Here is a 26,628-nt window from a genome sequence, read left to right on the forward strand (position 1 = left end):
TGTGCTAGCCTGTGCTGGCTACGCTAAGCCCACGTCAGTCGACAGATAAACAAGTCCTCATCCCTATCCACTCCACTCTCCTGGCCACGGCTTAACGTGTCTCAGTTTAATCCACTAGGCAGCAGTGAAAGCTCCACAGGGCCCGTGTACCTCTCATCACATGCAGGTCACGGTTGTTGTTGTCATGATTAGGTAGAACTTAATGAGGCCCTCCCTCCCCTCTGCAGGTGCCCACTAGTGGAGTAGTGATCTCCACTCTGTCCCTAGAGCATACAGCCTTGAGGGCCAGTGTGTGTGTTTGAGTGTTTGTATGTGTATGTGTGTGTGTGTGTGTGTGTATGTGTGTGTTGCAGGTGCTCTACCAGGTGGATAGCTCCAGTCTGCTGCTGACAGGCGGATGAGAGGAGAGAAGAGGTGTGTTGGACACGCAGCATTGTCAGACTCTCCAGTCCAGAGCTCTCCTGCTCGCTGCCACCTGCTCTCTAAATAGACCGACAGCAGCTGCTGGCCCATAAATATAGCCTGGCCCCAGACCTGGAGAGCCAGGGTCTCCACATTCCACAGAGAGCGAGGCGCTTGTTTTGAAACCTGAGATCCCGCCAGTCCTCAAAGTTAAAGTCACACAGGCAGCACACGGGACAGGAGGACACACTGAAGATGAAACAGACACAAGCAGCATCATGAGTTTCCATGGCGCCCGTTAATGGGTAGCCTGTGGCACATTCCTACGTGGTTAAATGGGTAGTCAGTCATTTAGGGTTAGACCCTGACAAATTATGTTGCATTTTAAGATACATCCGGAACTCTCACCTGCTGTCAAATGCATGGGATGTAAGCCTATCAAATTTTATAGTTATTTGCATGTGTACGACTGGTGATGGGCATCTGGCAGAGGCATTTTGAGGTGGTTGGAAACCATGCTTGCCTGACGAGAGGCTGTACGCCCAGCAGGTGTCACCTTCAGGCTTTGGACCACAAAAAAAACACTTAATGGTAACCTAGCCCCCTTGAGAGCCGCGAACACCAACCAGAGTTTGGTTCTTGGCCTCTGTGAGAGTGACTGGTGATGGCCAAGGGGGTGCACGATTGCACAACTTCAAAGGTCAGACCACACATCCATAAACAGGAAAAAGGGCATGGGACACATAGTACCAAGATCACATAGTTATACAACAGTTCAACCTTTATTCAACCTGGTTCTGTCTTGCCGTACGAGTCGACCCCATAACACAAACCCCACCCACCCAAACGATCATCATAGTAATAATAAGCAATTATGGTACTTAAGTGACACTCTCTAACCTAGACCACTAACACTTTCACACTCTCGGCCCAACTATTTGAACCCGTCTCTCACCAGCAGTCGTAGCTAATTATTCAGCCAATTAAACACAAACTTAACTGCAACGTTTCATTGTGACAAAGAGAGAGTTGTCTGCGACCTAACGTTACGTTAGATATCAGCTAGCTAGACAAGATAGAGCGGATAACCAGTTATAGAGCAAGCTAACCTCACCCTCTTTATAGGTAGCTAGCTAACGTTAGTGTTATCGGCCACATTGGTTATGTAACGTTATGCAACAAAGAATGAGTGTGATTTGGGACAGACACATGAGCAAAGAGCATCTATCCACCGTCCCTGGCTCTGTGTTGAGAGCTGACCTAACTACGATTGGCTAAGGGTTAAAACATCTGTTTCCACTTAGCTAGCTAACAGCATAGCATCTAGCATAGCATCTCACTAGAGTTGTGGTTAATTTAGCTTGTTACCTACCTGAGTCCAAAGCCTGCTAGCTATAGTTAGCTGAATATACAGCTAGCTAGCCCGATCTGGTTGGCTAGCTTACATGCGCGTCTCATAATAACGGACCTCAGATCAGAATGATGCCCAAATGGTTTAGAAACGTGAATAACGTGCTAGCTCACCCCATCCATCCACACGCACAAAGGAGCTGCCGCAAAGCTCTCACTCGGAGGACTTACCCTCTCCAGATCAGGATTCAGACTACTCTGCTAGGTCACCATCAGGTCCAGTGTATTTTTTAAAGTAGTTTTCGTATTAAATCTTGTTTACATCATCTCATCATCATCATCTCATCACTGAGTCAGACTCGGTCCATGTGCCGCGAGGACGACAACAATGACGTTTCTTCCACATCTCCATGGAGACCTGACGTCACGCAGTGAAAGGCCATGGCTTTCGCAGATAATTCAGACACGTTGATTCAGTTCGACACTATAAAACGAAAAGCTGTTAAAACTATAAGTATAACTGCTTGTACTGTACTTAATATTTTTATATAGACCTTTATCCGCCTAGCGTTGAAGTAACAGATACATGTTATTTTCTTTTTTCTCCTATTGTTATGTCCTTCTTGTGTACATATATCTAAGAAATTATTAATGATTATATGACATGACATGTACATGCTTTGATATACAAATTTAGCTTATTAAAAATAAAGAGAAGACTACGGATTTGCAATGTCTGACGTACATTTTATCTAAAGGAATATTTGTATTGCCTATTGAATCATGTGATAGCTTGTTTTTTGATGAGATCTCTCGTTTGTGTTTTGCTTCTTTTACTGTGAGTTCTGAGGGTGGAGTTCTGAGGGTGGAGTTCTGAGGGTGGAGTTCTATGGGTGGAGTTCTGAGGGTGGAGTTCTGAGGGTGGAGTTCTGAGGGTGGAGTTCTGAGGTGGAGTTCTGAGGGTGGAGTTCTGAGGGTGGAGTTCTGAGGTGGAGTTCTGAGGGTGGAGTTCTGAGGGTGGAGTTCTATGCATTCGAGTATTCCACTCTTTCCGAATTGTACGTTCTTAACCTTGTAATTGCTGTTGTCTTGATCTTGTAATACTCAACCTTAACAGAGACATAAAATGTCACTTTGTACTACTTGATGGAAATAAAACAAAATTAAAATGATTGGAAATAAAAAGTGAGTAATGCTAATCACACAAGGTGAAATGAAAGTTCAGAAAGTGCTAGCTATAGGCTCTATGCACCAGCTCCACTACTTCCTGAAAGTTACTTGGCAACTTTATTTCCTGTCCTATATGATTGGATTAAGTGATTAATCAGGTGTGCGGCAGACCCAGCGCTCACCTGATTAATCACTTAATCCAATCATATTGGACAGGAAATAAAGAAGCCAAGTGGCTTTCAGGAAGTAGTGAAGCTGGTGCACAGAGCCTATTCTTTCTTTGAGGAAGTACTCCATCTGCTGGTCAGGTAAGGTTCCACCATTAAAGCACCGTGTCCTGTTTGCGACGCGAGCAACAGAACGCGACATCGCAGCTTGCTGTCCTGAAACCGTTCAATTTCTTGTTCTGTTACGTCATTTGTCTATATTCCCCATGCCCCACGAAATCTAAAGTGAAGGCCTATTGAACCGCGCCATCTTGGCTAGATTTGTAGTCATTTGACTATTTCCGGTGACTTTTGTACTTGCGCAGTTGAGCTTTTCTGTCCGACGCGCGTCCACGAAAAAGTTCACATTTATCTGAAATGTAGACGCACGTTCCCGGCTCTCTCGGCTCTCCCCGCTTTGATTTAGCAATGAAAACCGGCTTGCATATTAACCTGTTTTTGTCAAATATATCCATTGGAGACATTATTTTTTCATCCAGGCATCTTAGTTTTAACAGGTTAAATATAATTGAACATGTTTTGTTTGCTAGTAGATGGTATTCATTCCGTTCGCGATAACGTTATTGCAGCCAGGCTAAATTCCTCCAGGGAGCCAGTGACCGGCGAGTTGAAGAGGTTCACTCCCCGCCAGCAGGAGCTTTGGCCGCTGCTACCGCATCTCGGATAACCCGCTGAGTTCGTACCATTAGGGTGCGTTCGTTTGTGGTCGGAGGTGGCAAGTCGCAAGTGGCAAAATACCTACCTCCGACCTGTGTGCATTCGAGCTATATACCATTATATCACAGTTACCTAGTTATATCTAGTGCATTCGAGCAACTGGGGGCTGAGAAACATATCCGAATTTGCGACGAGGAAGTGCGAGTTCATGCGGTGTTTTATTTAATCATTCCTAGTAGCAAGTCGCAATTTGCCACCTCCCAGTTATAAACGAACGCACCATTAGGACACGGTGTTACACTGATTACTGTCCTTACCACAGTGATTAGGCATCACACTTAATGAGGTAACACAAGAATAAATGTTTCCATATCAAAGTTTATTGCTGACATGCATGTAGAGATCTGATGAAGTACAAAAATATGTCTTTTATACAAACGTGTTTTAATTTCTGTACAATTACCCAGTTTTGTATTTAGATGCCCATATCCAACCAAGCAGCAACACATTATCAACACCACATCATATACCATTAGCTATTTTCCAGTTGAAATATTCAGTAAATCCAATACATAACAGTGAAGACACTACTTGCCCATTTTAGAATCATGGTGAAAAATGATAGTACACTGATCACTAAATTTTGAATCAAACATAATTATGGGAGGAAAAAAAAACTTTTTAAATGTAGGTTCTCCTTTTGGACTGAGAAACTATTCTGAACTAATCTTGTTAGCCTTCATGGAAATTGTGACACCTTGCTTAACCTTGTTAAGAATCATGCAAAATCACATTTTACAAGGAGCTCAACATCATAGTTTTCATGCTTTCAGACCACAGAACACGGCAGTCCACCTATGCAGGGTACAACTCGTCTTAAACATCAATTAGGACAAATGCAACAGCTAAAATGTGCACACTTTTTCCGATGGGGGGATAATACATAACATCAAGGTATATCTAATATAAACCTACAAACTTGTATCCAATGGTGTCATTATACCCAGCCTCAAAGCATCAGACATTTGCCAAGAGTGACAACTTACTGCTACGTTGGTAAGGACTGTGGTGTTCACTAAAACCTTTCTGATCAACAGCGTACATAACCAACTACAATACTGCTTTATACCCAAAAATTCACATTGAGGTGGGAAAAAGCGAACAATTTCTCAAACATTTTCATCTGAGCGTGGTGGCTAACAGCATCTCTATTTTGCATGTCTGCCTATATTTTGCATGGTGTTGACACAGAGCAGGGATGGTTCAGACATCTAGGTTGCAACTCACTGGTTTGTGCACTAGTATACCTAGAGGTGTCATCATGGTACTTATTTACATACTGACCAGAGATGAGGCTTTTATGGGTCTTGTGTGATAATGCAAACTTTAAATCGCTCCAATAAATCATTATAATATGCTATTCTTATTTTCTGTAAAAAATAGAACTATGCAGAGTCAGTCTCATTATTAGTGTAGCTTAATCAACCACAAGTTTGTGGAAATGGCAAAAACACGGAACAAAACAGACATCAGTCGCGATAGCTGAAAGGGAACAAACGGCGATGGCTAATGTTGCAAAGATTTTAGAAACTATTGAAACTCAAACACTTCTTGCTTAAAGCTATGATAGCAAGGATACTGATGTCTAGAAACAAATTCATAAACAAGTGAATAAATAACAAATTAACACATGAAATATCAAGAGGGAAAAGAGAATACAACAGAAGGAAACTGTCTTCATCCTCATGCAATCAAACTGGATATTTATAGATGGTCTTGAGTGTGCAGATGGTTAACTGTCGCATGTTAGGAGCTTTGCAACATTTCTGGAGAATCCCTTTGGTAAAGATGTGAATGCACCAATAACAAAGGTCCTACCAACTAACCATTGAGACTATTGATTTCTCTATGAAATTACAGTATACAGTATTTTCACTCACAACCATCAGCATCATACCTCTCTCAGATATATGATGAAATAATACAGGTGATATAATTTACAAGTAAAGCTAAAGGGAACTGAGAATGACGTTCACAATGATCTTCGTAAATATTTGAATTTGGACAATAATTCCACACTAAAGCATTCAATGACGATGACAGCAAACATGTGGGATGGCCATCTTCCACAAAGATGGCATTTGGTTCAGTCCATCCCCCTCTCTTAGAGAAGCCTGCCCTTGTTTCACAGTGTCTACCAGTGAGGCAGGCCGGATAGAGACCGGAGGCTAGCTTACAAGTCTCACATGGCAAAGCTTGGCATGCCTCTGCAGAATGGGAGACCCTCCCATCTCTGTCAAATACACACATCTCTGTCCCGAACTACAGACGTGTCTATTCACTGATGCTGTCAGACAAGTAAATGCATTGGGAATCATTCACAATCAGGACATACACTTGTCCCACATTGATCTGTCATAGGGAAGTAATGGGGCAGAGTAATACCTGGAAGTCATTTGATTCTGAATAAGGGGGAGGTATAATTTCCTTGGCTAACAATCACTTGAAGACACTCAGATTTTTGGCTATAAAAATGTCAGAATTATTGTGATGGTGTATGATATAAATAGAAACATGCCACACAAAAAGAATCATCATGAACAACAATCTTCTAAATGTCTGTATCCTAACCCAGTCCTGACAACACAACTTCCAGGTATTTCACACTAGCTGCCTAAAGGCTAGAGAATATTTCTACAGGGAGAGAGTAAAAGAACAATGCATTCTACAAATATCAAAGGATGCTGGTAGACAAACTTAGATTGATAGATAGCATCTTAAAAGTAGATAAAAGGCTAGATTGCTACTTATTATTCATTAATAGGAGAAAAAAAAAGCTTATTCATATTATGAGGCCACCCACTAAACGGTGTCCACATTCCAAACCTTTACACACCAATACATACTAATGCTTTCTATCTATGGTGGCATCACTCATTACCCCTTTGTCATTTCTTGTTTTCTCCCCTAAGAACAAGGAACTTGAAGAAAAAAAAAGAAAGGAGAGATATGGAGAGAGGTAGATTTGAAGACGTAATTACACACAAGATCGGTCAAGATCGTTTTGGTTAAAAGGAGACTGAAGAGAGAGTGAATGGGGGCGGGTTTGTGGAGGAGGAGTGTCCATGATCAGGTGATCTCCAAGTAAGAGTCAACATGTTACCAGGTGGACAGTCGAGGAGGAGGATTGCTACATGAGTTCTGGCCCTGTATTGCTTAGAAGGACCAAAAGAGTTGGCGGGGGGGGGGCTAGGGGTTGGGGTTAAGTCAGGTGGCGGTGGGGGATATACTGAGGTCACGGCAGAACAGGATGGAGGTTAATAGTTCATCCATGCTCCTTGAAGGGGGATCTGTTTGGGCCCACGTGTGCCTGTGCCTCAGGCGCTGGCGGAGCAGTGAGGTCAGGGGGGGAGGGGGAGGGGTTGGTTCAGATCATCCACGGGTCTCATGCTCTGCCCAGAGCCCTAGACGTGCGCTATGAGAACAGCAAGTCCGGTTCTGGTGTTCCCCTCCCCCCCCGACCTCCAGTAAGCTCAACCTAGGTTCCCTCTACACAGGCTGGGCTACAGGGCTACACCCCCACAGGGGTTCAACTTCAGGGACGCTGTCCCCCAGTCTGCTCCCCACAAGTCCCTCACCGCTACAGGGGACTAGACGGCAGGACGGGGGGCCCTACTTCCGGAGGAAGCGCTGGGCCAGGAGGGCGGCGTCCAGGGGGCTGACGGGCTGGGCGTCGTGACCCAGGCGCCTCACAGGGGGGATGCCGCCCCCAAACTGGCGCTTGCTCAGGAAGCTCTTGGCCTCGTGGATAGTGTTCTTCTCCTCCGCCAGCAGCAGCTGCTGCCGCATGTAGTTCTCAAACTCGTACTGGGAGGACTCCTCGGTCACCTTCACCTGGGGGGAGACGCAGAGACAGCGTTACACGCCGAGCATTATGGGACGAACAGCTGGGGGGAGACGCAGGGACAGCGTTACACGCCGAGCATTATGGGACGAACAGCTGGGGGGAGACGCAGAGACAGCGTTACACGCCGAGCATTATGGGACGAACAGCTGGGGGGAGACGCAGAGACAGCGTTACACGCCGAGCATTATGGGACGAACAGCTGGGGGGAGACGCAGAGACAGCGTTACACGCCGAGCATTATGGGACGAGCAGCTGTCGGTGACCCTGTTCAAAGAACTAGAACAGAGAGATCCGTCAATGACATCAGTCCATCATTTAATGGAAGGGCATACACATTTTCACTTGCCATGAATCTGCATAATAGTGTTTCTGCTGTTAAGGTTTTGCCGTGGCGTGGCACCACGGCAAAATCCTTGCCGCCGCACCATACAGATAGAAAAAATAATAATAGAAATTAGACTATATTAAATCTACATGAGATATCTCGGCACTATGGCGGCCACGCTGGTCGTGATAAAAATCGGCACTGCGTTTTAAGAACCACACTTCCTGGAAAACGGTAGGTCACGTGCAAAGACGACAACAGGTACCTTAGATTTTAGGCCAATAATCTCACAACATCCACCCGTCAATCAACGCTATCCTTCTATCGAATCTGTCTAAAGTTCTTAAAACCCGTCCACTTGTCAATGTTCCAATCAAATTCCTCTAAACATATGTCCATAGCTTGTTTGCGTCGGAAATACGTCAAACTAAGGAAGTTAGATGATCTCAAACGTCCGTTTCAGTGCAACTTTAAACTTTCTAAATATTTCTGCCTACATGCGCTTTCAAACCCATGATAATGTCATGCCCACATTTTTATTTTCAACAAGAACCTGGGCCACGCGCTCCATGAATGCTGCTTTCTGTGGTCAACTCAAGACATGCAGCACGTGAAGGGATGTTTTCTTCAGCGAGCCTATTACAAAAGGCTAGTGTTTAACCAGTGTATGAATTGCACTAAAATGTGCCGGTACCTACTTAGCAATAGGCTACATAGCAGTTTAATGAAATGAATGTTGGTAATCAATAAGTGGATAGCCTACAGCATAGAGCTAATGTTCCAGTAAGAAGTGCAGACAGCTCCTGCCCATCTCTGGCCTATTGGGTCTAATCATTCGCTGATGACAACTGGCGGATCCTAAAGCGTACATTTTCCAGATGGACATCCGACAATATTTGAAGAGGAACAGAAAGTAGAATGATGTTCAGAGTAGTCAGGAAGGCTATTGCTTCCGCTGGACCAGTAATTCTGTTCGGACAAGTGCCTCATGCAGTTGTCTGATCAGACAAGTAAAAAAAAAGAAGTTTAAATGTGATAAATATGTAAGGTTATCTAAAAATACAGTGAAGAAACACGACGTGGATTTACACATGCACCCAGTAGCCTGTTTGGCCGAAGCGGAGCCTCCATCTGAGCTACGTAGCCTACGCGCTGCTGTCAGTCAGCAATCGTTGTCAAGGAGACGGCCCACACCACAAGAGCAAGTAGGCTACAACATGCGAATCAGAGGCACTGGCCAACTGACTGACCGGTTGATTGAGTGACCGTCTTTTTGGCTGGCGAAACAGAAAGTTAAAACCACGCTAGCTTGCGTTAATGTTCCTCCAGCCACCTAAAAAGTGCCAGTCAGAGCAACAGCAAATGTAATGAAATGTCAGTTAAGCATTGCCTAATGTATTATTTAGGTTTTATTTTTATTTTTATTAAATAAAATGTATTATTCTCACCCCATAACTCAAATATAAGTGCCGTTTCACTATATTGTTATTTTCATTCTTTAAAAGTCACCAGAATACAGGAAACAAAGTCTCAAACTATTTTCTTTCTGCGGGAGAACCCCCAGAACCCCGCTTTGATATAGAAATCCTCCCTATTTGGGGGGCCTCGAGCTTGGCACCACCACACCAAGAGATCACTTCCACAGGAAACACTAATAACATTTATAAATGACCCTTCAGGTTTAATAAATACACAAGTGCATGAAAATGTTGGATTCGGGTGTACTGTAATGACAGTTTTATCCAGATGGTGGCGCCATGAGCACATCAGACCCGATAATGTAAGTCAAGGTCTTTCAGGGACAGGAGTGTTTGGCTGGGTTCCCACTAGGCTCTGGGCTGAGATGAGCTGTATGTTAATGGGATGAGGGAGGGGGGATGAGGGAGGGGGGAGGGGGTTATGTGGTTTTAGGACCTCACCTCCTGGAGATGCTCTGGGTGGTTGACCTGGTCGTCGATATCCGGTACCACTTGGAGAGGACCGCTCAAAGAGGACACAGACTGCCTGCACACGCACGCACACACACACACACACACACACACACACACAGACAGGAACCAAGTTATTGGTAGTGTAGCGGATAGGTCATTTAGAGATTGACAGTTCACCTTTGTTTGAAGAAATAGTAGTAGTACTAGTAGTAGGTACTGATTCCCGGGGGGATATTACACTGTTACAGTATCAAATGACAACAAAGCAACACAATGCAGACCAAATACATATTTACAATAGGATACAAAATATACAGAAATTCAGAGTACAAATAAACAAATGTATAACAGTCCTTAGCATGCCTACATTGCGCAATCAAGTAAACTCATCCCCTATGAAGCTGAATATATACATAATAGATTCATATTGAAAATTGATTCCACAAAGAAGAAATGCGTTGTGTCCTCATGCCTGAAACGGAATGCACTAGGCCCACACATGCTCTCAAACTACACAGCAGGAAGAGCTCACCATGGGACACCCCCGGGAAGAAAGGTTCAGTAATACAAAGTCAAGTCAAGTTCATTTGCCAAATGTCACATCGTACTCCTAGACATATATATTTATACAGACAATGTGTGTACATATTTATTCTATTCTATACTGTACACATGGATGTATATAGTCCCTATCTATCTATCTATCTATCTATCTATCAAAGAGCAGTGAAATGTTTTTTTCTCGTTAGCTCCTAGATTATGCACACGCGAAGCAATGTAGAGTTAAACCCGATAAAGAGAGAAACAGTAGAATATGTTGCCCCCAGCTGTACTGACCAGGAGGAGATGATGGCGCTGAGGGCCTCCAGCACCTCCCCGGCCGTCAGCCTCTGCTGGGGGTCCAGGACCAGCAGCTTGCGGATCAGACACACCGTGCTCTCGGACACACGGCCGTCCCTGGGAACGGCAGGGGGACACAGTGTTATTATACTGTTACACAGCCTTGTCCAACGTCCTCAGAGCATACCAATCAACCAATCAATCAACCAATCAACCAACCAATCAGTCAATCAATCAATCACAAATTGGATCTATATAGTGATGACATTTCACACACACACAAAAAACAGTACTGTATAGTCCCTGCCTATACATCCCCCCCTGCGTATCAGATCTGCCCCAGAGCAGAGGCGGTCATGCCGTGTCCAGCAGGGACCGGGGTCCATCGTCCACTCACTCAGGGATGGAGTACTCTGCAGCCTTGATCTTGCGGAAGAGCTCCTGAGGTATGCTGTCGTAGAAGGGGAACTGTCCGTACAGCATGGTGAACAGCACCACGCCGAGGGCCCACATGTCACTGGGTTTACCACGGTACGGCCGGCCTGCGGACACGGGGGAGGGAGACACACTCCTGACGTCAGTCTCACTCCTGCCAAAATAAGATTATGGAATATATATACACACACATATATATATATGTATATAAAAGATGATTTTGCATAATGGAGGCTCTATGTTTTCCCTGAATGCAAAAGTGAATTGAACACCATGTTTCGTTTGTGGACATTTAGCTCCTCATACAGAATGTGCACGCACGCACGGGCACACACACACACAAACGCGCGCGCGCACACACAACTCATGACTGCACACGTCCACCTTTTTCCTGGAAAACCCCTCAAAATCAGAGGCCATGGTTTGATCAGGACCGGGTGAGCTGGTGAGGGTGGAGACGCAGCGCTGTGGATCAGGGGAACTGATGTTTCAGCACGGCAGCTCCCCTGCACTTCTCCTCCACCCATGAGGCAATTACACACACACACACACACACACGCACACGCGCGCGCAGGGGAGGGGGAGGGAGAGTTTCCTACTCGGTGAGTCATCAGTGTGAGTCACCGATGCTCAGTTTCAATGTTGGCCCTCTGATTTACACCTGGCTCCTGCAGGGTTGTCCTCGGACGAGTCCTCGGGCGGCGTTTCCAGTCATCTCTGTCCCTTCCGCCCCTGCGTTTTTCTTGGGTACGTGGGTGTGGGACGCCCTTGTGACCCATGCCTGTGTTTTGGCTCCCGCAGCACCAGTTTGCTGGCTGGGAGCTCCTGGTGTCGCTGGCCTCATTCTCCTGGCTGCTATTTTCACCCTCACCCTTAGTAACACCCCACAGCTCACTCCTATCACACTCCTATCACACTCCTATCACACTCCCATCACACTCCCATCACACTCCCATCACACTCCCATCACACTCCCATCACACTCCCATCACACTCCCATCACACTCCCATCACACTCCCATCACACTCCCATCACACTCCCATCACACTCCCATCACACTCCCATCACACTCCCATCACACTCCCATCACACTCCCATCACACTCCCATCACACTCCCATCACACTCCCATCACACTCCCATCACACTCCTATCACACTCCTATCACACTCCTATCACACTCCTATCACACTCCTATCACACTCCTATCACACTCCTATCACACTCCTATCACACTCCTATCACACTCCTATCACACTCCTATCACACTCCTATCACACTCCTATCACACTCCTATCACAGTCCTATCACAGTCCTATCACAGTCCTATCACAGTCCTATCACAGTCCTATCACAGTCCTATCACACTCCTATCACACTCCTATCACACTCCTATCACACTCCTATCACACTCCTATCACACTCCTATCACACTCCTATCACACTCCTATCACACTCCTATCACACTCCTATCACACTCCTATCACACTCCTATCACACTCCTATCACACTCCTATCACACTCCTATCACACTCCTATCACACTCCTATCACACTCCTAGCACACTCCTAGCACACTCCTAGCACACTCCTAGCACACTCCTATCACACTCCTATCACACTCCTATCACACTCCTATCACACTCCTATCACACTCCTATCACACTCCTATCACACTCCTATCACACTCCTATCACACTCCTATCACACTCCTATCACACTCCTATCACACTCCTATCACACTCCTATCACACTCCTATCTGGGCCTTTATGAGGGGGAGAGGTGAAGAAACGCCCCCCAGACGGTTATCTCACTTTGCGTACCTCCGAGGTGATCGCCCCGTGGTGACCCGTGCTCACAGTGAGGTTCGAACTCTGACCTCTACTGTTCATATCTGTAGCATGGAGACTATGCACCAAGCGCACGCTCAAGCGTCTTAGTGGGCAATAGCGTGCGGCGGACAAGTCACCAGCCGTATCCAATCTAGATGATGGGAAATGTGGCGCCGACACGTTTGGTCATAAAAGAAAGTTAAAAAAAAAACTAAAACAATATGCAATACCCAATGAGTCACCTATCTTGGGATTACCCAATACACAAATCTATGAGGAATAATGCCTAGAGAGCCTATTTTGAGCTTTAACCAATCTTCCAGGGTTGCGAAATATTTGGTTGTTCATAAGCCGGGAAGTCAGGACACGAGCGGCTGCCAAACATTACGCAAGCTTCCTGAACGAGGCCCAGCTGGCTGCACATGAACCACGGTCATCCCTCTGACAGGAGCCGCCTCTCTCACGGTTACCCAACCAGAGATTACGCTCTTATTGTAAACACACAGACGACAGCCAACACTAATCAGCTGGGCATATATCACCCACAGACATCGGTGTGCGAGTTCTATAAATAGCTTTTATGCAGTTTGTTATATTTTGCAAGAGCGACATCAGATACAGATAAAGACCCGGCTGGCTGTTATTGAATGCACGCCGCTGAGACATGACAAGTTATCAATTGATAGACTTCTGTGCCTTTAAGGCCGCAGCAAAATGGCGATGGTTCAATGTGTGTGTGTGTGTGTGTGTGTGTCCTCTTACCACTGAGTACATCGGGGCTGATGTAGGCAGGACTTCCTCTCTGGTCCTTCAGCAGGTCTTCCTCGCTCACCAGGTGCTTTCCCAGGCAGAAGTTGGTGATGGTGATCCGGTGAGTCCTATGATGCACACACACACACACACACACACACACACACACACACACGCACGCACGCACGCACGCACGCACACACACGCGCACACACACACACACACACACGCACGCGCACACACACGCACACACACACAAACCTTCACATCAGAGAACTTAAGTCACACTGCTTTACAATGATGTTCTAATTGAATGCCATGATTTGGCAGACATTTTTACAGTTCATGTTGAGCACATACTATAAATATCTTTAAGTATGTAACCCCCAATAGGCTATAAGTCAGGTGGTGTGATTCACTGGTGAAGTACGCCCTTTGACTGCCCATCACACTGGACACTGAGACTCAAGAGGAGTAGCCAGAAACCAGATGAGTAGCAAACTAATTGCACTGTAGCAAAATAGTGGGGGACCATCGAAACTGTAGCTCGACAAAATCCTAATTCAAAATGCTACAGTAGCTCCACATCCGGTAGCCGTGTTTCAGACGGGGAGCTGCAGACCAGACACGGTGGCACTCGAGGTCTAACGTCTTAAATCGTGGTTGCTAGGGACATCACACATTGGTTTCTGTGGAAACACATTAGCTAGACCTATCAGATGTTTGCCTGAGTCATCAAAGGGAAACAGTTTTGTTTGTGTGGTACAGACGGCATATGGGATTTCAGGGAACATATTCTGCTTTAGAGAAAAGTACATACACTGTATATTGTATATACAGAGAGAGAAAGAGAGGGAGGGAAAGAGAGGGAGGGAAAGAAAAAAAAGAAAAAGAAAAGAGACACTGACAAACATATGAGTCAACCCGTGGCTTGGGATAATTGTTCTCGATGACTAATCCTGCTTGGCAATGGCTTCGCTAATTTGTATGCAAAAGAACATAAGGAAACAAATGTGCACACATGCACAACTGAAAAGTGCACCCACACGTTCACACACACACACGCGCACAAACACACAAAAATACACACACACACACACACAATCTGTAGTCTAGCCTCTCAGTCCACTCAGGATCACATTCTCCCCCACATCCCCTTTCTGAAAGGCCTGGGGTCAAAGGCTTCCTCCAGAGAGAGTCTCACTTTCACGCCCTGCAGACCTCCAACCCACTCAAATCACCAGGCTTGGCTCGGCTTCTTAGGCAATTCCTGTGCAAAACACATGCTTGCCGAAACATCCCCTTCCTTGCAATATCAACATCAGTTCTGACTAAATATTGGTTTCTAGCATGTGACGACGTCCTCGGGCTGTGATTGGTGACTGACAGTCCCGTCGTGGAGCAGATCAGAGGGCCGTCAGGACAGGGAAACAGACGGCGCTTCAAGGGCTCTCTAGATGAAAGCTCCTCTATGAAGAGCTCTTTCTTTTGTCTGCCAGCATCACGTCCCAGAATGCCGTTCCCACTCTGGAGCCGCGGCGGCTGCGGTGACGAGCGAGATTACGTATTCGCCCTTGTGAGGGACGACTCTCCGGAGGAGCGAGGAGACCGCACCATCTCCGGTCATATGACCCCTGGGAAACAGGAAACCAGAAACCTCAATAACCCCCCCCCCCCCCCCCCTTACCACTTCCTGCTCAAAATAACCCCACAGATGAGAAAGAGAAGACAGGGCTTCGTGTTGACACCTGAGGAACTGTACTAAATACAACCCCTTAAACATTTCAATATTTTATCAGCTTTCAAGGGTGCCACTTGTATTATTCACAAAGGTCAAAGGTCGGGCTCAATCAAGGGGATCTGCAGTGCAGATGATCACATGAAGATATAAAAAGGATTGGAATCTAGATCCGGGTTACAAAACTGGGAAAGCAGAGAGAAAACCCTGATGATGATGATGATGATGATAGGGAAGGCCGAGTGCCGAGGAGGGAGAGAGGACTTGAGGAAGATGAGTGTTAAGTGTAAGGCTGTGTGCTGGGATGTAGAGCTGGATAGGCTACCGATGTTTTACACCTACGTTAGCAATGAGTGTCGTGTTTTTGCAGACTTCAGATTAACTAGCCAAGTTAAGATAGCTAGCTAATATTAGCTAGTGCTAACGTTCGCCGTCTCTGCAGTTTTGCCAAAAACCAACCGTTATCGTCGACAGAACAGTCTTTTACAGCCTGCGCTCTAACCCAAAAAGTTCAAACTTTTTTCAACTACAAAAAAAGCTTAGAGCTCATGGCGCGAAAAAAGACTTGGAAACCAGCTCTCATCTCTATAGCGCCCTAGAGGTCATTACCCACTGTAAACAACGAGAAAACAGCGCCAGCTCTGAAATACAGCTTGCCGGTGGACACGCACTCTGAAGGTGAGAGTGTAAAGAGTGAAGGTGTGAGCCAACATTCACAGTGGGGAGACAGATCCCTCATCACGCCTGCAAGCAGAGCCTCTAAACTGTCGCAAGCTCTGTAACTAAGAAGCCTATTAGCACGTACGTGTGTGTGTGTGTGTGTGTGTGCACACGTTAGGTCTACCTTACAGTTATTATGCAACCCCAACATAGCCTACAGCCCTGCAGTTTCTCTACAACACCTATTCAAAACAACCAAAACAACCTATATACAAGAGAGCTGATCGTCAATCTGCCGACTTCAAAGCACTGACTTCGGATGATAGGAGATGGGAAAGGTCCTATGGATGGAGACATTAGGGCGTGGCCATTGTCTCTTCCTCTGCATCTATCCATTTTCCATTTTCCTCACACACTGTACATGCGCGCACTTGCACGGTGTGAGGAAGATGGACAGATGAAGAGGAAGAGAGGAAGGGGAGAAAAGGAGTGGAAGGAAGACAAGGAACCATGAAGAAAGAAAAAGTCCCAAAAAAATAATCAGGCTAGAGGGAGGGCTGGAGGGAGAGAGGGATGGATGGAGGGAGAGAGAGAGAGTAAACAGAGGGTTAGGAGTGACGCGCGCGGCCGTGTGAGTCAGCCCTGAGCTATGGGGCCTTTGGCAGCCCGCTCCTTTGTCTCCAGCTGGGACGGAGTGTTCCGCTCCGTCTTCTCCGTCCTCCGCCGGCCAAAACACACTCCCATTTCATCACCGCCGCCGCTCGGCGGGTCCCTGTGTGTGTGTGTGTGTGTGTGTGAGACGGTGCAGCAGCAGGGAGGAGAGAGAGTTGCCGTCTGAGTGGACGCTCTCACACACAGGTGATATGCCACGAGTGAATTGAGTGGGATTAGAGGATAAATTGGCAATTACGCATCGCTTGTCTGTTGTGCGTGCGCGTCAGATGTCTGCGTGCTCGCCTGCCTAGGAGGGGAGGCCAGATTGTGTGCGTTACTCATTCGGTGGCTTTCATGCAGCGTATATGAACCAGCTTGTTTGCGTGGGGGTCCGGTGGGATGTTTTTTCCACTGTTTACTAGCGCGCACGTGCAGACGTACACTCGGAGCTAAAGAGAGAAATATGAAGCACTGATCCAGAGCAGATTGACTCTGCGTACTCCAACGTCGGTTTGATGCAGTTTAAACAGCGGACAGTCTTGTCCGGTAAATGTCTGGCCAACACTGCCACTAATCCCTTCAGGGTTTTGATTGGCTTTGAACTCACTGACCCACCCATGACAAACACACACACACACATATGGTGTTTGGGGAGGGGGGGGGGGCTTTACGGATGAGAAGCCTAGCATTCCGCCAGGGCCCGTGTGATTCACAGCTCTGGTGACCTAAGGTGCACCCACGTCAGGACTGCATGTGCCTCTCCCCTCCTCCCCCCTCTCTCCCACCGAGAACAAAGCAGGCGCACGTTCCTCTCTCTCTCTCTCTCTCCCTCTCTCTCTTTGCCCTAGGTTCCCTTCTCTCTTCCTCCCAAATCTGACCGCGAGGGATGACTCACTAACTCTTACTCAGAAACAGACGCGAGGTGGAGGTGGGGGTAGGGGCGGGCCGGGCGGTGTGTGGAGATAGCTCGTCTATGAGAACTTGACCCCGGCCTGGGTTGAAGGCCAACTGCACACCGGATACCGAACGCTGCCTTTCGCTCTCTGTTCCTCTCGCATGGCTGAGGACGGCGAACGTGGCTGCAGATCCTTACCGTTTATTTAGCACCATGTTGCCCAGCTTCAGGTCTCTGTGTACTATGTTTTTCTGCAGAGGGAGAGAGAGAGAGAGAGAGAGGGAGAGAGAGAAAGAGGGAGAGAGAGAGGGAGGTAGAAAAGATTGGTCACTGACTGTTGGTTTCTGTTGCATGAAGCACTGTAATAAACACAATACTCTCAACTTCTCTGGGAGTGGCAGCCCCAGTAGGACAAATGACTCATCTGCAGAGCTATGCAACTCAACATAGTGCTGATGAAGCCACGGCACTAGGAACTGAAATGTTGGTTCGTTGACAGACGCATATTGTGGCCGTTTTAAGGGTGTACGACTTCCATATTCATCCCTATAGAGAGAGACCTTGAGTAAAATACTAGGCATTCATCTTTCCACACATCCTTATAGCAGTGTTCAGCTAGGTGACAATGCGCTAGTGGAAGCGCTACAACACGGCATCATCTGGTCTAGGAATCCACTCCACTTCAGCACAACTGGACAGTCTGGCCACCGACGTATCCTCATTACGGCAAGACCATCATATCAAACAAGAGCTAAGCAGCCTATGGATTCCGTTGAATTTCAAAGTACACGCAGCCATGCGGAGACTGCACTTTCTGAGAGAGGATCTGAAACGCAAACGCTAACCTTGCGCCCGGCGTGCCACCTGCGGTGTAGCGTTCTCACCTTATGGAGGGCCTCGACCACGCGGACCACGTCGTAGAAGATGACTATGGCCTCGCGTTCGCTCAGCCTCTTCTCCTTGATGACGTAGTGCTGCAGGTTGATGAGGTCGGCCGTCTTGTCGCTGAAGTCGTGGGCGCACAGGCAGTCCAGCACCAGGCAGATCCGCTTCTTCATCTTCTTCACCCGGTTGGCGTCGGCGTCCTCCACCATCTCGTACGCCCGGTCCTGACGGGGGCGCGAGACAGAGGGCGGGGCGGAGGGGTGAGGATCGGGACGATGGCGATCCCGAGCGCGTGCGTAAAGGACCGGTAGAAACCAGCGGATGGAAATATACGGGTACGAATATGCACTTTTATGCAATATGCACTTTTAAAATATGCACTTTCCAACCATGGATTCCGCAAAAGAGACTATCAGCCTCCCTATAAAGTAGACAGCCTTCATTCGCCCCTCGACTGAGTCTCTGGGGACGAGGGGATAAATAAAGATAACAAAGGTCATTCTCCTCCAGTCACCCCCCCCCCCTCCTCCCCCCAGCTCCGGTCTCTAATGCCGCCCATTGATTTCTGGATCGCCCAGGGCGTTCAGGGACGGATGCGCCTCCGAAAGGCCTTTCTGGAGGGAGGAAGGGGGGGGGGATTCATTATCAACCGGCTCTCCTCTCCGAGCGGAGCTGCACTATAATAACCTGATCAATACCGAGGCCTTGAATGAATCACGACGCGCGTGGGGGGCTCGACGCCGCCATTCTAGGAGCGCGGCTCCCGAGGAATACGGGGGAGGCTGCGTGAACGAGGGAGGCAGATGGAACAATAACAAAGTTAGAAGAAAATGGGAAGAGAAGTGGGGGTGGAGAGGGGAGGTGAACGGGCGCCTGTGAAAGGAGTAGCGCCGGTCCTGCCTCTGCCCAAACACAGACAGCCGCAGAGAGACATGAAGGATTTCAGTCGCGCATATAAATGCAATTAACGGTCTTAAAGCAAATTCATAGTATGTTGAAAAACTACAACGGCACCAAAATAAATTCCGACTCGCGTGAGCTCCTGAGCGCGTGCCGCTGCGGTTTGCGCGTGCGTTTACCTGGAAGAGGCCGTGATGGTGCACCACGCCGTCCTGGCTGTGGAGCAGGGAGAGGAGGGAGTACTCGGTGTGCAGCAGCATCTTCCCCTGCCTCTCCTCCTGGGTCTCCCCCACCGCCTCCCCGGCCCTCTCCTCCAGCGTCAGGATCTACAGCAGGAGAGAGAGGGGGTCAGACATTCAGAGGTCAAAGGTCATGACTCAAGATGGGACAGAACGGCAAGAGAGGAAGTCTTAAGCCTAGTGTAAACCCGAGGGGGCAGAACAGTATTGCAGCCTTTGCCACATGTTCAGACACTTAGTAGCCCGTTGGACACAGAGGCGCCGCAGTTTACGTTACAATTCCCTCTTCTCCATCCTAAACCTTTGTGTCAAACAGATTATTGGATTGCCCCAATAAACTACTAGCCCCAATAGTTTACCACTGGTCATTCTCCTCCAACAGGGTCATAAACCCAACACCAACAAGCCTGTCGGTTTGGGAAGGTCATAGGTTCAGACATCTGCCGTGGCATTGGGGCTATTGTTTGAGCAGAGGGAGTAGAAAATCACTACCGGTTCAATGTGTGCTAGTTAAGCGCAGTGCAGTGGTAGATCTAAAGTGTCCTGTCCGCACCTTGAGCTGGTAGAAGTCGTCCGTGCCGTCCTTCCTGGCCAGACACTGCACTATGCTGGGCACGGGTGAGTTCCCCAGACGAGGCCCTGCGACGGGAGGGCAGAACAGCTGCGTGACCAAAAGGTAACAGGCCGTGGAGTGTGCTCCCACAGCAAGCCCTTCCAGAGGACGTGTGCATGCATAACATTAACACCTTTAACATAACGTTTGCAGTAGCGTTGGTGTGTTTTGGTGTGCTGGTGTGTTTTCAGTGCTGGTAGAGTCCCTTCTTGAGAAAGAGGGGAGAACGGCGAGGCTGCAGACTGGATTCTCAAGCTTCCTACCCCATTTCAGGGGGGTCAGAAAAATTCTTAACATTCTTGTCTCAGACACCGAGTCCCCCTCCCACTTCTTTCCTGGTTTCCTGTACATACACATACGGACTACATCCACTGTCCATGCACACGCGCGCGCGCACACACAGAAAAGCCAGAAAGGTTGCCCCCTAAACCCCGCGTGAGCCCCTGAAAACGCTCTTCTCTTACCCAGGACGAAGGGCCCGGCTCTCTTGGCGTTGCTGCCGGAGATCCCAGAACACAGGATCTTGCTGCCCCTGCCTGAGGTCTCTCCCGCCCCTCTCTCCGAGCAGCGCCGCTTAGACATACTGGAGCTCTGCAGGGAAACACAGCGGCGCAAATGAGAATAACATCAGATGACAGTAAGCAAGTCAGAGCGGTGAGAAGGACAGACATGTGACCGGCTGCGGCAAGGATGCGACACTAGCTCTCTCTGAGGGACTGATATGATCCAGACCGACTGGTGTCTGATTAAAAATAGTATCCATGCTCACCATCATCATCACACATCGTCAGTCTCCAGTCTTTCCTGAAAGCGCATGACTCAGACTAACCTCAGCCTCAGAAAGGCTGAGATCCTCTTGGCTTGCTTGGTCTCAGCACACTATGTTATTATGGGAGAAGAGTGGGGGATCCCCAAACTACAGGCGGGGTGCACCTCCAAAAGCCCTCCCACCAGTTTACCAACACCTCTGTGTGAATGGAAGGCCATTAGGAACCATTCAGGTGATGTTCCCTGGTGTGAAGAAGAACACCTCAGATTCCATCTCTACAGCACGGCATTACAATACCTCCTCTGCTAGCTAGCACTGGGTGAATACCTCCTCTGCTAGCTAGCACTGGGTGACAAATGCCTCCATGCAACAACAGCTCATCCTAAAGTGGGATTCTGGTGATATAAAATTAGATGTGATGATGACATTTTGTGCGCTTCTGTCCACAATAATGTGAGGCTAGCTTAGTTTTATCCTCTGATACCGAAAATCCTTCCGCTTTCAATCCGCACCGGTTTATCTCGAAATCTGTGCAGCTTCATCTAAGCCCCTGTGCGCTGCCCCTGTGTGCACTGCCCCTGTGTGCGCTGTCCCTGTGTGCGCTGCTGCCCCTGTGTGCGCTGCTGCCCCTGTGTGCGCTGCTGCCCCTGTGTGCGCTGCCCCTGTGTGCGCTGCTGCCCCTGTGTGCGCTGCCCCTGTGTGCGCTGCCCGTGATGAAGTATGACTTCCTCTTAGAGGACCGGCACATGCACACTCTCTCTCTTTCTCTCATTCTCCTTTCCAGGCTGAAAATGAAAACCAAGCCTTTGTACTACGATGAGGAACTAGCAGAGGACGCTGAACCTTTGACACACTGTGACACCAGCTCCAGTAAATACCTGAATAACAGACCTATGGACTTCTGCATGGCAAGAGGTGCGTGCTTCGTGTTGCAGATAATGAGTTCCTATGTGATGAAACCAGCACTGGTTCCCGTAACAGGGAAGTTGTGCCTAGAAATGACATGCGTGAATCACCCAGCAGCCATGAGTTTCTCATGGGTCAACATTCCTCCAGGGGGGGTGGGGGGGGTAGATGTAATGTGAATGAATCCCCCAGTATGAGACAGGAAGGATGTGCATAATATAATAGGAAAAACAACACAAGCATTTCTATCAAGAAACATAGGCTGAATATCATGAATATTTCTAAAAACGACCCAGGGTTGATAGCAGATCAGTGGGCCGATACCAAGACCAGCTCACATTCCAGAGTGAGGTGATTCAGACAGATAAACACTAGGAGCCTGGAGAACTGTTAACACTGCAGACACCGGCACTGCCTAAATGTAGGCATTGGAAAGCGACACACACACAAATTGACTTTGGAATTGGTGCTACAAGTGACACTACCTAAGCCTTAAAATATTTTGCTCTTGGTTGAACATTTGAAATCAAAACAGGCGAAGAGAGAGGTCTTTTTTTTAAAACTTGAAACAGTTTCCACCATGGCACCACACAGTTGTGTAGCTGGCCTATGTGGAAAACGGAGGCAGGACCGTTGGCAGTCGATGAGGCAGACATAAAATTCTCACTTCCATGAGGATTTTTGTCAGCCCAGAAAGCAGACACTGTCACAGTCATGGCCGTCCGTCTGTGGGCATCTCCACCAGTCAGCAGCGTGGAGAACTGAACTGAAATCACCGCTTGACTGCTCTCAGGGCATTATGGTGCTAGCAAAGACACCCGCTCACACTTCCAATTATCAAAGTAACCTTGAGCTATATTCCATCAATGACATTCAGACAGATCCAGGCTACTATAAATTCGCCACTGTGCCACTTGGGCTACATGGGTAGCTGATTAACCTTGCAAAGATTGTGTTGATGTTGTCTATTGCATAATAACAGAAGCATTATAATTACAATCCATTCCATGAGGCAATGCTTTAGGCTGTTTAACATGTGCTCAATTAACTAGAGTTCCTTCATTCACTGCCCTCAGGACCACGTGCTCAATCAGACCACGGGTTATCCATGTACTAAAAACATTAGCCATGAGATCATGTCAGGATGCAAAATAGGCTATTTGTCCAATTCATTTAACATTTAATGAAATGCTGCCAAGCCTTCTATAGACATATTGAAAACTAAAAAGGTCAACCGGCGAAGTGAAGCACACTGACCTTAATGACCAATCAGCTTAATGACAACCAAGGCTTTAATCTGACTCAATGCATCGGAGGGGGGAGAGCAGTGTTAAGTGAATCACATCAGACAAAGAAAGAAAGAGTCACTGTCTTGTCCACAGAACATGGGGTCCGTATAGCCTATCTACCGACGCCACCACAGGTGATCCACTCACGGGACAACCAATCCCCTTTACAGCAGGAATCATACATTTCCTGCACATCGACATTTCCTGCACATCGCCAAGTTGTGGGTACAATAAAAACACATGAAACAAAACAACCTAGGCGCTGAAAGCAAATACCATACCACTTTAACGCCTGGAAACATACCGTGATGGCTTTAATGATTATTCTACATTCACCATTTGTCTGCACATTGTCTTTACCAATATTGCAGGCGGTGAACCCAGACATTAACACACCTGAATGCCCTTGGCCAAACAAGGTCATCACAAAACACGCTAAGATATGTTTTCTGTGACAATGTACCTAAGAAGGTGTAAGTGGAAGCACTGCCACTGTCAAATCAGCAAACATATAGCTTCAATGTAGAGCCATTACAAAGGGACCGTGCAGTGCAATCAATCCAAACAGAAGTGCTCGTCTCCCACAGCAGAGTGCACAGAAAGAGAGCTACTCTCGTCCCATCTCGACTGAGCCACCGTGGTCTGGTTGGTTCTCGGTCATGCTGGTTCTCGGTCATGTTGGTTCTCGGTCATGCTGGTTCTCGGTCATGCTGGTTCTCGGTCATGCACATAGGCTGTCTATCTCTCTGCCAATATAGCACGGGTTGACCAAGACCAACAACACAAGGGCCTTAGAAAACGTGCATCGTCGCGATCTCAAAAGCGACATAACGCACAAGCTTGCTGCTGCAAACCCACGAGTAAAGCCCAAGCACGGGGAATGTGATGTGTGGCCACAATGGGCACGTTAGCTAGCTGGTGCTAGTGCTAGTGCTAGCTGGTGCTAGTGTTAGTGTTAGTGCTAGCTAGTGCTAGTGCTAGCTGGTGCTAGCTCAACACATCTGTCGAGTCGGCGTCAGCAAAGCTAGCGTAGCGCGACCGATCTAGCTAGCTAGCTACAACAATACAATCACAGTGAGCTAGCTAGCTAGCGTTATACACTGGGATTTCCTCATTCAGAAATAAACCGGGTCACCTAGAGCAGTTTATACAGTCGACTGTCGCTTGAACAATTCAATGTGTTCAATTAAACCAAGTCCCACTCGCTAGCTAGCGAAACAAAGTGTATTAGCTCGTCCGCCACCTCGCTCACTGTGGGTCTTTAACAACAACTTACCTAGAAACGCAGAGGAAAGCCTGCTGGTCTCCTTACAACAAGGACATCACTATGGGATTCTCCGTTCTATGCATATGCAATTGTTTTTTCGCCAGCAGACTGCATACAGTTGGTATTGAGCTCACTCGTTGTGTTTGAAGAGCCACTATTACCAAAGTGAACAGTCAGGGAAGCGTCCTCCTCTGATCGCATCTTTCCACAGCTACAGCGCCACCTGACAACGGACGTGACGCAAACAGCACGACGGACACGCTTTAGCCAATAAACTGCCTTATTTCTTTGATGCCCAGTCCCAGCACAGTGTTTCATGATAAAATGTGTTTGATAGTAAAGGTTTTGGGGATATGCATCATGTTTTTGTAGTGCAGTTGAATGCATCTATGATGAGTTAACAGAATGGCCTTTGCAATACAGTGTTGTGTGGCATAAAGGCAGTAAATTGTGGTCCTGATAACCCATCAGTAATAGCAAGTCTCACATTACACCCTCCACTGTGACTCAGTGAAATAGTAGCCTACATCCACTGCTGATTCTCCATTCATAAGAATGTCTATGTAGAGTGTAAGCTACTCCTCGTTTGAGATACATTAATAATGTATTATTTTACAAGCTAGTCAAGATGAGAGGAATTTGCCGATTCTATCTGAAAATGTAATAGTTCTGTTGCTAAAACATTTATTCTGTGACAATTATGGGGGTGTTGAAGAAGACCTCTACATTATACTTATACTTATATTATAGTATAATATATTCCCAATTACCATGCCATTATAAGAATCAGTCCCTGGTCTAGAAGAAGACCATGATCCACATTTAGAATCCCTCTTATTGAGCAGTCATTCTCACCCACAGATACCAGTTTCAAACCAGTGGGCAAATGCGGGGTTGGCTGTTCAAACAAAGAGGGCGACCTAAAGGGCAGTGACTGATATGGGAGGCACAGGTTTCCTGCCTTGACTCAGCAGAGCATATGCTCTTGGCCACATGAAACACTTGTCAGGCTGTGGGTTTAACAGTGTCCAACCCACAGTTTTTGTGAGGAAACAGTGAATCATACCTCTCTACTCAGCAGTAGGGAGAAAGCCTCTACTATGAGAAGATATAGAAGCTTATTTAAAGGCACTATTACTTCAGAAACGGCACTCTATTTGTGATTTTTGTACATTTTAAACAAACCAAAACCCCTTCTCCAGGTGAAATGCTACATTTCTGTCATTTTGACACAACTATAATACTCTGAACTGTATGAGCATATTCTCTTCTGTTTGTTTTTCAAAGAGAACGCGCCTTCAGGGAACATGCTGCTTCTCTGAAGTCTCTGCCCAGGCCGTTGGGAAGCCATCATCTGAGGCCTCCCCCCCGAGTTCATTCAGAGATGTCTCAGCATGTTTTCACTGTGTGGTATGCTGAACTTTCATTGTTGTGTGTGTGTGTGTGTGTGTGTGTGTGTGTGGGGGGGGAGCATGGTTGTGTGGAGAAGGGAGGGGGGTTCTCAGACGTGCCCAGACCATCACTGTTTCTCTTTGACTGCTGCCGACTGCACACAAATAACTCTAGCACAGACAGTGGTGTTGCCATAGCAATCCTTATTGTCAGCACATGCTGTTGTCAGCGGTGTCCAACAAGGAATCGTTGCCTAATGTCGTATAAATGAAATTTAGACAATGTTCAATGTGTGCTTAGTTGACTTTGTATGTTGTGGTGGACCTATTGAACACTATCCAGATATGTTCTATTGACTTCAGATGGGCATTGTGGGAGTCTTTATAAAACATTTAGAAAGAAGATAACTTCATCATAAATATCCAAGCCGAAGCAGATCTACTTGGATACTGTGGGTTGTGCTTGGCTCCCTCTAGTGTTCCTCCACGAAAAGTCATGAAGGCATGATTCATGATTAGCACACATTGATTGCATCTACAATGTACTGTAGATAACGCCTTATTCTGCATTGAACTAATAAATAAGTGAAAATAAA

General features: G+C 47.2%; 1 protein-coding gene across 1 annotated transcript; it reads right to left on the bottom strand.

Annotated features, from left to right (window-relative positions):
* Positions 1 to 6,737: 6,737 nt before the first annotated feature.
* Positions 6,738 to 24,783, bottom strand: stk40 (serine/threonine kinase 40). The gene is made up of 11 exons (XM_084445161.1): positions 24,651 to 24,783; positions 20,875 to 21,001; positions 20,351 to 20,436; positions 19,738 to 19,884; positions 18,658 to 18,882; positions 17,972 to 18,024; positions 13,839 to 13,954; positions 11,207 to 11,351; positions 10,807 to 10,926; positions 9,958 to 10,042; positions 6,738 to 7,700 (listed from the first exon to the last, which is right to left on the bottom strand). Exons 2-11 carry the CDS (start codon positions 20,990 to 20,992, stop codon positions 7,479 to 7,481), a joined length of 1,317 nt encoding a protein of 438 aa, XP_084301287.1. The 5' UTR covers positions 20,993 to 21,001; positions 24,651 to 24,783; the 3' UTR covers positions 6,738 to 7,478.
* Positions 24,784 to 26,628: the final 1,845 nt, after the last annotated feature.

The sequence above is a fragment of the Borostomias antarcticus genome (genome assembly GCF_949987555.1).
Source record: "Borostomias antarcticus genome assembly, chromosome: 10".
In the NCBI taxonomy this organism is placed as follows: Eukaryota; Metazoa; Chordata; class Actinopteri; order Stomiiformes; family Stomiidae; genus Borostomias; species Borostomias antarcticus.